Source organism: Hyperolius riggenbachi, chromosome 8, assembly GCF_040937935.1.
Source record: "Hyperolius riggenbachi isolate aHypRig1 chromosome 8, aHypRig1.pri, whole genome shotgun sequence".
In the NCBI taxonomy this organism is placed as follows: Eukaryota; Metazoa; Chordata; class Amphibia; order Anura; family Hyperoliidae; genus Hyperolius; species Hyperolius riggenbachi.
The window spans coordinates 271,417,220-271,429,798 of NC_090653.1; the positions used below are offsets into that span (position 1 = coordinate 271,417,220).

A 12,579-nucleotide genomic window follows, 5' to 3' on the forward strand; every position below is an offset into this window, starting at 1 on the left:
CGACAACCGGCTCCCATCACTGACGTCATCGGAGGCAGGCTACGCAGGAGAAGTGCGCCCTCTACGTATCTCTCCAGCGGCTGCTGCAGAGATACGCAAAGAGCACACTTCTGCTACGCTAGACTGGCTCAGACTGACGGCAGAGCGGGGAGCTGGTTCTCGTAGTTGTGGGCAGCGGTGGACGACGGCGTGGGAGCAATCCGTGCGTATGGGGCTGACCAGAGATGATCTAAAGAAAAGCTGTTATACGTACCTGGGGCTTCCTCCCACCCCATACACACGGATTTAAGTTTTTCCAATAGCGGCTCATCTTACTGCGCAGACGTGGCCGTATTTGTTCAGATGCAGTAGAGCCGCGCATGTGCATGAAGCAGAGCGCAGTACGGATCTTCAATCCGACAAGCTCTTGTCGTGTTTCTTAGGGGGGTTTGCAGACGTCCGAAGGGCTACAGGATCTACATGGGAGAAAAATCAGTTTAACTTACTTGGGGCTTCTTGCAGCCCCCATGAGTCATCCTGTGCCTGCACCATCCTTCCGAGACCCTCCAGCCAGCAGCAGCGTCCCCCACAAAGCTGGCAGGCCACACGCCTCCTCACCACATCCCCATGCACGGCAGCGTTCTGCGCATGCGCAGTATGGAAAAATTGCTACTGCACATGTGCAGAATGCTTTTGGCAGCAGGAGGGTGATCACGGTGCGCACAGCTCAGGGCCGCGCATGCGCAGTAGCCCTCAACTGGCCATGACGGCAAGCTTTGAGGGGGTTGCCGTTGCTCGCTGGAGGGTTCCTGAAAAACAGTGTGGGCACAGGACGACTACAGGAGGCTGCAAGAAGCTCCAGGTAAGTTAAACTGATTTTTTTTTTTTTTTAGGCTTCAGTAACCCTTTAATGTAAAGGGTTACCTTATGTAAATACAGCTTTGTTATAATGTCATACAGTAGGTGTTAAGCATGCTGGGAAGCGGTGTGAAAAATTAGTATTGAGGATGATAATTGCCTTTAATCATTTCAGGAGGAACCGGTGCTACTGGGTAAACAGTGCAGACAGCCATGGTATGCTTATAGTAAAAATACTTGTCATTCTTGTCTGGGAGGTCATGTGACTCCCCCTCACTGTCACACCGAGCGTGAGCTCCCCATGGCCAGGGTGGAGCGCACTGATTGCCATCAGACCTTGCAGTCACTCAGCAATTAGCTGCCTCTCTGAGGAATAGCCTATCGCAGACACAACACACCTAACCGTCACCTGGATATTTTATAGCGCTGCCTCAGTCTGCCAAATATCCAGTTCCCCAGAGATCACATGGGCTGTGTCGCTCCCTCTCTCTGTGGATGGGCAGGTGTTGTTGTTAAGGCACTGGGACTTGGTAGGGGACAGGTATGGAGACATGCTGGCTGGGTGGTCCCTGCAGTATACAAGATGTTTATGCTGATTAACTCTTTCACTGCAGGAGTTTGGAAAAGCAACTGTTTCAGCTGACAGACTTCAGGCGAAGCGGCGATGATGCAGCAGTCAATGGGCGTTGCCATAGAATTGTGATGCTAGCCCAATGCTTGCCCATATATCAATCGATTTTGCAGGCCGATTGACCTTGCGGTCTGATAATTTTATCGGGGAGAGAATCGTTACTGCAGCATGGCGATTTGATTAATTTTTCATTGATTTCAAAGTAAAATTAGTCAAAAGGATCGATCTGGAATTTTGGAAAACCTCCGTCGCAAGGGCAGTAACAGCGTTCAATATCCCAACCGACCTCTGCCCGGTGTGCCTTTGTGTATATGTTCTCCTGCCGACCGACTGCAATGTTAAAGGCTCACCTGTCACGCTGGCGCAAATCCTAGCCTCTTCCACTGTCCGGTGTGAAATTGTGAAAGCAATCATCAGTGTAAAGATCAGAGATGTGCAATAATTGCATCAAAACACGTGTAAAAGAGATCACACCAATTTTCAGTAGAAATAGACCTGAAGCTACACAGAAATACTAGATTCTCGGACTGCAGTGAGAGCTTGTTTACACTATGAGCGCTTAGAAGGTACGGGAAAATCGCGCTTGCATAATCGATTTTGTGAGCGCTTTTTGTCCAAAATTACATTAAAGAGATTCAGTTCCAGGTCAAAAAGTTCACTTCCTGATTGTCAGCAGGAAAAAAAGTGCTAATCGCCAAACAAAAGCACTTTACAAAATTGCAAATTGCTCAAAACAACACTTGAAAAATCACTTTGAAAAGCGCTAACAAAAGCGCTTGCGATTGCGCTGTCGATTTCTAATGTGAACTAGGCCCTAATGAGTGCATGACCACTGCTGACAACATGATTTTCTCCCGAACGCAATCACGTCCTGCTGAATTTTCTGAATAGCAATCGCACCACTATGCAATTTTCCCACAATTGGAAATATTTTCCTCTTTTTTTTTTTTCAACACAAATCACAAACCCACCACAATCACGACGTACACCCGAGGGTTCACTGCCCAATCGCAGCGGAATCGCTGTAGTAGAAACTGGAAAGAAACGCGATTGTGTTTGCATTTCTTCAGCTGAATACTCACCTCGCCACCCAGGAAGATGGATCCCAAACTCATCCCTCGATGATGAGCGTTCCTCGATTCACCTTCCTGCGGGCAGTTGCAAGCGATCGTGGTACTTTGCGCAGAGTCGTTTGGGATCTTAAAGCTTTGATACACCATGGTGGTCGTTATCGCCGCATGTTGCAAAACATAATTTGTGTAATCGCGCAGCTGTACCCACGTTGCAAGATTGCAGAAACAATTGCTCGGCGCTCAAAGAATCGCCGTACGTCAAAAAAAAGTGAGGTGGGTACAGGACTTTAGTGGAAAAGGGCCCTGAGACTTTCAGCACTGTGGAATGCCATCTACAGGCTTGAAATACTTCCTATCAAAGCATATGAGTCGAGTTCTTGGTGATCAGGTAACGTGTCACCTTGCTGAGAAGAAAGATCCATTAACCTAGCAGGACAGAGCAGGTTCTGTTTCCTCAGAGGCTCCTCTGTGCCTCCAGTTACACCAGTCCAGGCTGGGGAACATTGGAGGTCTTTGTGAGGGGGAACTTTCTCCCCCTGTCCTCCTCATCTCTCCCCTTCACCTCTCTGTTATCGGCTATTATCTCTCTGAGCATTAGCCTGGCTTTGGTAGGAAGGGGTGGAGGCCTTTGCGGAGTGTGAGAGCAGCTCAGATGTGGCAGAGTGCCTGGCCTCTCAACAATCCGTTTTCTGTGTGTCTCGTCATTTCAGCCCCCCTCTGCTGGAAGGGCAGGATCAATGAGTTCCCATGGGGTGCTAGAATGGGAGCTCAGTGTGTGTAGCGCGCCCTGAAAAGAGGATTGGGAGAGAGGAGGGAGGAACTCGCTACGCATCTTTCCATGCTACTCATGCTCTCAGGGCTATCAAAAGCTTGGTTGCTCTGTGGCTTGCCTGTCACAGAGAGAATGCAGGTTGTCCGACGTGTAGCTCATTTTTCAGTCCTGAATCTGCTGTTACGTGTGTGAGAAAATATCCGTTTTCACCAAGTGAACTTGCAGCAAGCCCAATGTATCGGGTGTTGCTTTTGGATATTTTTGGTAACTTTGGATAGTTGAAAAGGGGTTAAGCTTCGTACACGCTTAAAGAGACTCTGTAACAAATTTTTCAGCCTTAGTTCTTCTATCCTATAAGTTCCTATGCCTGTTCTAATCTGCTCTGGCTTACTGCAGTCTTTCCTAACTGCACTGTCTCTGTAATAAATCAATGTATCTTTCCTCTGTCCTGTTTGTCGGGCTAAAGCTTGATTGTGTGGAATGTGCAGGGCTGCTTGTGATTGGTAGAAGCGATACACACCCTCTGCAGGCCCCCTGCACACTCTGAATGACTCACACTCTATGCTTAGCTGAGCCTATTAGAAGCTGGTTAGTTTGTTTGTAAACACTGCCTAAAACTGTTAATTACAAGCCAGGATTGCAGCAGAGAGTGGCAGAAACAGCACAGAGGGGCACAGGAGAAAATAATGAATAGAATGGTATGCTTTTTATTGTAAGAATATTAGAGTACAGATTCTCTTTAAAGTAAACCGGAGACAAATAAAACAAAAGGATTTAGGGCTTCCTCCAGCCACCTTGTTACCATGGTTACCATCACTGATTCACATATGTCTGTTATACTCTTTCCATAAACACATAGGTCTGATTTAGCCTTTTTGTCTCTAATTTCCAGCCATATACTCCTCCGCCTTTATTGCCTGATGAAGTGGGTTAAACATGCGAAACGCGTTGCATCTTTGTTTTGGAGTATGTCAATAAATTTACGTCTGTTTTGAAATTGACAGTTCTTGTGTCTGCTTCAGGGAGGTAACTCCACCACTGCCTCCATAGCAATTTTAAGAATTTTAGTATATGTTTTTATACTTTTGGTGCCTCTGTTTGCTTTATACCACAATTGAGTCCACCCAGGGTGGAGGGGTGTTATAACCCCTTCTTTCTTTGATCTACAGAGAACGACTTCTTAATCCTGAGTGGGGACAGGTCTAATCTCCCTACCTGCATTTACAGTGGTTACCTAGGAGGGAACCCTGGTTTGTGACTATTTCATAATCCCCTTTTACCAGTACTTATTACACAATATTAGGCTTTCGGTGTCCCTTTCTATACCTTGTAGTCCGTGTGTTCTCTCAGTGTGCCTCCGGTCTCGTCCATTCTCCCGCTGCTAGTCCTGGTAGTCACTGACTACTGTGCATACGTAGTAGTGGCCAGGGGCGCACATGCGCAGTAGTCCCCGATTGTCTCAGTCAGAGACGTTACTGGGGCTGACTGCGGCGGAACAGACAGAACCGGACAGACACCGAGAGAGCCCATGGATTACAGGGAGGTGGAGGAAGCCACAGGTAAGTATAAGGCCGGTGTTACACTTGTATATTTTACACACCGCAGAAACCAGCTTATATATGACCCTGCTCCACCTTGCAGTGACAGGGTCATATGCATAGTGCCACCTCTGACGTACACCCTGCTGGGTGGGAAGAACATCACTGGGATTCCCATGGCAACGCACTCCAGTTGTTTACACTTACTGCATAGCCCATTAACTTGCTTTGCTGCATAATCCATGTGGTAGGCACAGATCATGTGGCAACACGCCACAGACGATGTGTCAGGAATTTGGATACTTCCAGCACACTGTGTCGCACTGCTTTAAGTGTGCAAGTCTCCATAGACTTGCATTACCCTTGGGGCAATAATGCGGCAGGGAAGCCTAATGCGGGGCGACACAGGTCACACGTGTGAAAGGGGCCTTAATCCTTTTGTTTTATTTATCTCAGGTACATTTTAAAATTCAGAACTTCCTTGGGTGACAGTTTGTTTGGGGCTGAGTACTGTACAAACATATTGCAAGCCTAAAGGCTAGCAATGCGTCTGTTTCTATTTGGAGTTAGGAGAAGGTGGGGCATGCAGTGCACGATGGAGCAGCTGGCACATCAAGTGAAGTATGATCCAGTTTTCAGCCATGCATAATATCCATGTCGGAAAAGATGCCAAGCAAAGGTTGTGAGTACATTCCGCTATGGTGTACTGGTATTGTAGCTTATAAAATAATAGGCCGGTAAATTAAGAGCATGGTTTTATTTGTGACACGTTTCGCAGGGGCAACTCTCCCGCTTCATCAGACCATTCTACCTTCCGTTGCTCCATTGTACAGTTCTCGTGATCCCTTGCCCACTGTAGGCACTTTCAGTGGTGGGCAGAGGTTAACATGGGCTCTCTGACTGTTGCAATATGCTGCCATGTGGTCCCATACACATTTGTCTGTCACAGCCACCATTGTCCAGTCCCCACTCAGTATTAAGATGTCGCTCTCTGTAGATAGGAAAAGAAAGGGGAGGATCCCCCTCCACCAAGGGTGGATGCAAGACTACGTAGTAAACAGAGGTGCCAGAAGAATAAAAACAATATTTAAAATTGTTAAAAATGCTTGGGAGGCAGTGGTGGACTTACCTCCAATAAGAAGACACTAAAGACTGTCAATTAATCAAATATACAATTGGCATACTCCACGATAGGTTGCAACGCGTTTCGCAGGCAAAATACTGCTTCTTCAGGCAATAAAAAGTGGGGGAGCATACAACAGTAGTAGGTCCAGGATACGCCAGGTGCCTCTGTCTGGCCTCTCTCGGTCAGAGGCGCCTAGGCGTATCCTGGACCTACTACTGTTGTATGCTCCCCCACTTTTTATTGCCTGAAGAAGCAGGATTTTGCTTGTGAAACGCATTGCAACCTATCGTGGAGTATGCCAATAAATTGTATATTTGATTAACTGACAGTCTTTAGTTATAGGAGGTAAGTCCACCACTGCCTCCCAAGCATTTTTAACAATTTTAAATATTGTTTTTATTCTTCTGGCGCCTCTACGTAGTATTTGAGAAAAGGAAAAGATTTCTCGTGGGAAAGAGAGTAGCTATCAGCTACTGACTGAGATGAAGTTCAATCCTTGGTTACAGTTCCTCTTTAACGAGCACTGGGTAACCATGATCATGGGTTCACCAGATGTCCTTTCTTGGTCCACTTTTGTTGAGTACTAACCACCACATATCCCAGTTCTGACTCTCTTAGCAGAAAGGTCATAGAGCAAGCAAGGGGAGCCAAAGCCAATACCTTGCCCAGGACCCCATTTTGTCTTTATCAGTCTCTGGAAAACACATAAACAAGGACACAGGCAGCTATAAAGCCTAACAGAGGCTCAAACTATTCCTCATTGTATCCAGATTTAAAAAAACAAGTGTTTCGTCGTGACTTCCTCATTGTAGCAGAAGGCCAGCAGGTTTTCCGCCAACTATGCAGTCTCTGTGGTCTTGTAAATGTGGAGCTGGTGGAGGGCCTCTGTGGCTTACTGATTTCGCAAGTCGTTGGTATTGCACAATGAAACTTCCTGATAATTATTGACCGTATCTGCAGATTGGGACAGGACCTCTTCATCACAACTTCTCCTTTCTTATTATTTATGTTGAACTTCCCACCTCCTCCTAAAAGTGAAACTCTCTATTAAAAAATCCCATATAGATACATCAGAGCCACACTGCTCTGGTGTATGACAGACAGAGGAAAATAGCAGGTTAGTGACAATCTGCTTGTCGCTAGCCTGGCGCTTTTTTTTTAAGGGGGGACAACAGAGGCCGGGGGGGCTGGAGGCACAATAGGAGGACACCGAGGCTGGTCACTGTACACAAAACATGCCTCTGTGTCCTACTATGATTTGACAAACACCCCTTGGGTCCTATTTAAAAGGAAATAAATATGGCAGTGTCCATATCCCTCTAACTTTAAGTGGCCTTTAAAGGAAATATGGAGGCTGCCATATTTATTTGTTGTAGGCAATACCAGTTGTCTGGCAGCCCTGCTGATCAGTTTTGCTGCAGTAGTATCTGTTATCAGCTATAACTTTTTAAAACTGACTTTTCAGATTCCACTCCTTTGCAACCACGGCAACAGTACACAGTCTTCAGTTAACTCCTGTTTGGTTTATAAAAATTTCAAATAGCAACATGGACTACCAGACCAGCCTCCAGCCCAGTGAGGTAACTACAATTCATGGGGTCCCGTAGCACAACTTTCATGGGGCCTGCCAATGTGCACGCTCCTTCCCTTGCCTCCTCTTTGTGCTCTCCACGGCCTTGGGGCCCATCTCACACGGTTCATAAAACAGGTAAAACCATCATGATCTTCACACCCATAACAAGTGTAGCCACAAAAACACCTCATCTGAAGTATAGTCCCCTGTATAGAAGGAAGGAAAGGTTAGTAGTTGCCCCCCACAGCTCTGGGCCCCCTGTAATCGCAATGGCTGCTCCCCTCTAGTTAAGCCCCTGCTTCAGCCCCAGGCCATCCCCCTCCCCTCTTTGCCAACAGTGTTATGTCATATGCTGCCTTCCTCCCCCTCGCTGCATCTCGTCAAAGGTTAGTGGTCACACTGGAGATTGAAGGGTGGAAGATAGTCAACTGGCTCTGTCCAATTGGTTCTGTTCCATTTCCTCTGAGCTCTCCAAGACCTATCCTAATACATTGCTCCTATTTTGTGCCCACGCCCCCTCCAATCAGCAGTTGCCCCCTCACAGATGTCAACACAAATGTCCCAGAAGCCCACTGCAATGGTGTTGCCCAACTTGGACCTTGGACCTGTGATGTAAACGCTGTAACTTACAGGAGTCTTGATTAGTATGGGGATAGGAGGGGACAGTTGTGAAGTGGAAGCAAGGTTGGTGGGGGGGGGAGTCAATGTGTAGAAAAGCTGTAACACAGAAAAACCTATAACCCTTTTCCTTATACTTTCAGCATCATGATGTTTGAAGGGAAGGCCAACGAAGTACCTCAAAGGCCATTGGGCCCCCCACCAAGAAGGGACATCAGTAGCCTTCCATGAAGGAGATGGACTTAGTGACAAGATGGCTGCCTGCACTATTTCTCTGCATACCAAGCCAAGCGTTTTCCAGAGCACTGCTACAAACGGACATTCACCAGCAGACAATGTGCCTTGAAGAGACGACTTTCACTCTTCCGTATCTCCTCCTCTTCATCTCTGTATTTTATTGGCCAGCCTTTCCCCTGGCCTGTCCTATAGAACTGCAGCTATTTATTACAGGGAACTGAATCCGGTAAGGCGAGATGGGCCCTCTATATAAAGAATCAGAGGCTGATAAATCGATCCAGGTGCTTCGAAAAATGGAGTAAAGCAGGTGACCAGAGCAACCAATCAGCTGTTAAATTTAAAAAAAGAATCTGATGGTTGCTGTGGGCAACTGCTCCTGGTTTCCTTACACCTGTTTTGGTAATGCAGCCCTGCAAAGTTTGTTACCATAGCAACCTATCTGGTTTTAACGGTAGGCTACATGAGAGGAATGATCTGATTGGTTGCTTTGTGTAACGCAGACATTTTATTTGTTTTTTGTTTTAACATGGGATGATTCAGTGGTCACTACTGTAATGTATTATGGCGGAACTTCAAAGATGTATGCAAATGATTGAGCTTTTACAGTAATACTAAAGACAAACCATGAAACTATCAGAGTGGTTGGACTGCAGGAAAACTAGGTTTATAATGAAAATAATGTGCTCTCCTGCCATTTATACCTGTCCATACTGACTGTGCCATCGCTGAAGGCAAATCATTCTGGGAAGCCTGCTGAGAGCAGAGAGGAAGGAACACTTCTGCCTGATTTACTATAGATTGGATCAATTTGTTCTGTGTTCAGTGTCACTTTAACAAAACATGTTCTTACGAAAATCTAGGTTGTGTGCACAAGCCTCCCAACATCACCTAAAGATCCAGCATGTTGGATTTCCCACTCACCCCGCCCCTCGGAAGCCGTACCATCGCGCGCTGCATGTCTTCCCCCTCCCCATAGCAACAGAACATGTTGTTATCCCGGAGGCTAGCGATGCGTCTGTACAGCAATGGGCCGTAAACTGTCGCCCTAGGGTTCGAGTGCTGATTACTGTTGGCAACAGGCTTGACGGGAACCTTAAGTGAAAAAAAAACCAAGTTCATTTCTACTTACCTGGGGCTTCTTCTAAGCCCCTGCAGTTTATCTGGTCCCCCGCTATCCTCTCAGTTCGCACCACTGTGTTGCTATCACCCCCCATGCACTGTGCCAGGCCACAAGCGGCACCTCAATGGTGCTACCGCAGACGGATGTGCTCTGTGCAGGTCGTGAAACTTGCAATTGCGTAGGTGCAGAACGCTTCCGTTTATGGAAGTGCAATCATGGAGGCACACAGCCAGGGCTGCGCATGTACAGTAGCCTCCAATTGGCATAGGCTGGGAATTACAAGGGCTGACAGCGCCAAAACGGTGTGGATCAGGTGGACTTTGAGGGACCTGATAGACTAAAGAGGGCTAGAAGTAGCCCCAAGGGAATAAAAATCAACCTTTTTTTCACTTATAGGATACACAAGTTTACATGGACGTGATGAGATAGACATGTGTATGTACAGTGCCAAGTACACACATAACTATGCTGATTCATTAAGGTTATGTTGCTGTTTCACATCTTGTAAAATATTTGCTCCTCCACATCCAGCCAGCTGAAAGCTGAAGCATGGTGGGATATGAGCTCTTCCCCGCCTTTCTGCTAACACCTACCTCGCCCCTCCCTTGTGATGAGTAATAGCACCTGCTCCTCTGTGTGCAGTCTTGTGTGCTATTCAGGCTTGCACTGAACACACAGAGCTGCTGTCTTATCTCTGCACACAGGGAACAGACAGTATGACTTATCAGAAGCGAGGGGAGTGAGGAGGGAATAAGTAGAGAGGCTGGGCAACTGCAAATCTTACCATGCTATAGTCAGTTTCAACACAGATTTCAGATGGCTGTATCGGAAAGAGGAAACACTTTTGCAGGATGAGGAATGGCAATAGTATTTTTAGTGCACACTCTTTCAGGATATAGTAGTGGATGCATATATTTGGATTCATTACAGAGTTGCTTTAAGGCTCCTATACACCTGTGGCCTACGTCGCCCAATGTTAGGCTTCCCCCTTGTCAATGTTCTGTGCTCTAGGAGGAGAGTACAGAACAGATTCTGCAGCGTCGTGACCCTGGGGTCGCCGCCATTTTTCATAATAACAAAGAAATTACAGGATATCTGGAGACAAGTGGCGGGGAGCAGTGGTAAGGGGCTCTACCTGATCCAGCAATCCCCCTGAATCAGATAGTATGTTTATTTTTTCATTTTTTATCCAGCTTGGGTTTGCTTTCAGGTTTGATACTTACCAAAGTAAGGGTATGGTTCTGGATGCCATAGAGTCTTTCCGGTCTTCAGTCTGTCCCGTTGTTCCTGCGTCGTCCTCGGTTAACGGTATTTGACCTGCTAGGTCTTCGGTAATCATCAGGCAGTTTTTGGAACTATTAGCATCCTCTAATAGTACCAAAGACAAGATGCACTCATCTTTAGAACTATTAGGGGACGCAAATAGTCCCAAAGGCTGCCCAAGGAGTACCAAAGAGGTATTTGAACTAGGAACAACAGAACAAAACAAGGACTAGGAAATCTCCAGAGCCTTCCCTCTACAGAGGTATGTATCAAACTTGAAGTGATCTTCCTCACTTCAGATCCCCTTTAAAGCAAACTTCAAATAAACGTGACACAATTTATACTACTAATAAATCGCATACTCTTATCTTGGTTTGAAAGGTTAAACATATTCAGCTGTTGGATGTTTTATCTGTTACTTGTTTTTTTCCCCAGTAGCACAGACATTTTATGACCTCTAATAAGTTATCAGGGAAAAATGGGATTTAGTCCTACAGTCCAAATTCAGCAACTACAGCAAAACTGTTATTTATAGCCCTGGATTATGAACCCATTCAATGGTTGATACTGTACATATACAGGTTTATATCATCATGTTACATGTAACTTTAGGATCACCTTAAACCTGTACCAAGTGTGTAGTTTTGTATTAACGAGTGATTCGCTGGTTTGGAATATAGTCAGTCTCACGTCATGTTAAATTTGGCTCCGCCTCTACCTGCTAGTATTACCTCTCGGTGCCTTTGCCTACTTAACATGTTTTATACCTTGTCATTTTGTATTTTTGAAATCAAATTAGAATGTAAGCTCTTTGGAGCGTTGATTTTCTTAGGATACATACCGAGCCATTGCGTGGACCAGCGTGTGTCATTCTGCAATGGCGCGCCACCTCTGTTAGACGATAAAAGAGTGTTCCTTTTTATTTTTTTCCTGCCTAATGTTCTTATCCAATATCTTAATAATGTATATTTTGTAAAGAGTTGTGAATACTATTCAACATGTGTGTGCGTTTTTATTCCACCTGTTTACAAAAATGTGTTGTGAAAGGACTGTGTTTTTAAGTGTTTTGTATACTTGTACCGAGAGTACTTGTACCTAGAGTTTACTCTAGTGCAGCATGAGTACACTTTAAATGTGTTTCCGATTTCTTGAAGTGGAGCCATAATTAATAACAAATAATATGCTTGCCTTATTTATCTGTACTCCCCATTTAAAAGGACAAATGAAGTGAGAAGTATATGGAGGCTGACATAACAATACCAGTTGCCTGGCAGTCTTGTTGATTTATGTGGATGCAGTAGTGGCTTAATAACACCATAAACAAGCATGCAGATAATCTTGTCAGATCTGACAATAATATCAGAAACACCTGATCTGCTGCATGCTTGTTCAGGGTCTATGGCTAATCGTATTTGAGGCAGAGGATCAGCAAGATAGCCAGGCAACTGGTATTGCTTAAAGTGAACCTCCGGACTAAAAATCGACTCAGCAGCACTAAAAAGGCCTGGTGTTTCTTTAACAGTTTCACAGCATCAGAACTTTGTTTCTCCTATACAAGCCTCATTTTTAGCTGCACAGAAGAAAACTGCCCGGGCTTTTTTCCCCTGATGCTGTGCAAAGCATGATGGGATTTCTGATGTTGTTGTTCTCGTTCTGCTGTTTTGGTGCAATTTTTTTTTTTTTTTACATTTTGAATTTGACATTTGAAGCCTAGCGTGTGCAGCTGGGAGAGGTAATCAGGACACAGGATAGTTGGAACTGTGTCTCCTGCTCCTTGTCACCTCCTTTCAA

General features: G+C 45.6%; 1 protein-coding gene across 1 annotated transcript in view; it reads left to right on the plus strand.

Moving 5' to 3' along the window:
• AIF1L (allograft inflammatory factor 1 like) overlaps nucleotides 1-11,780 on the plus strand; it is a 101,932-nt gene extending 90,152 nt beyond the window's left edge. The window contains exon 6 of the mRNA XM_068248852.1: nucleotides 8,312-11,780. Coding sequence (XP_068104953.1) covers nucleotides 8,312-8,399 — 88 coding nt within the window. The 3' untranslated portion in view covers nucleotides 8,400-11,780. The remainder of the gene's footprint in view (nucleotides 1-8,311) is intronic.
• Nucleotides 11,781-12,579: the final 799 nt, after the last annotated feature.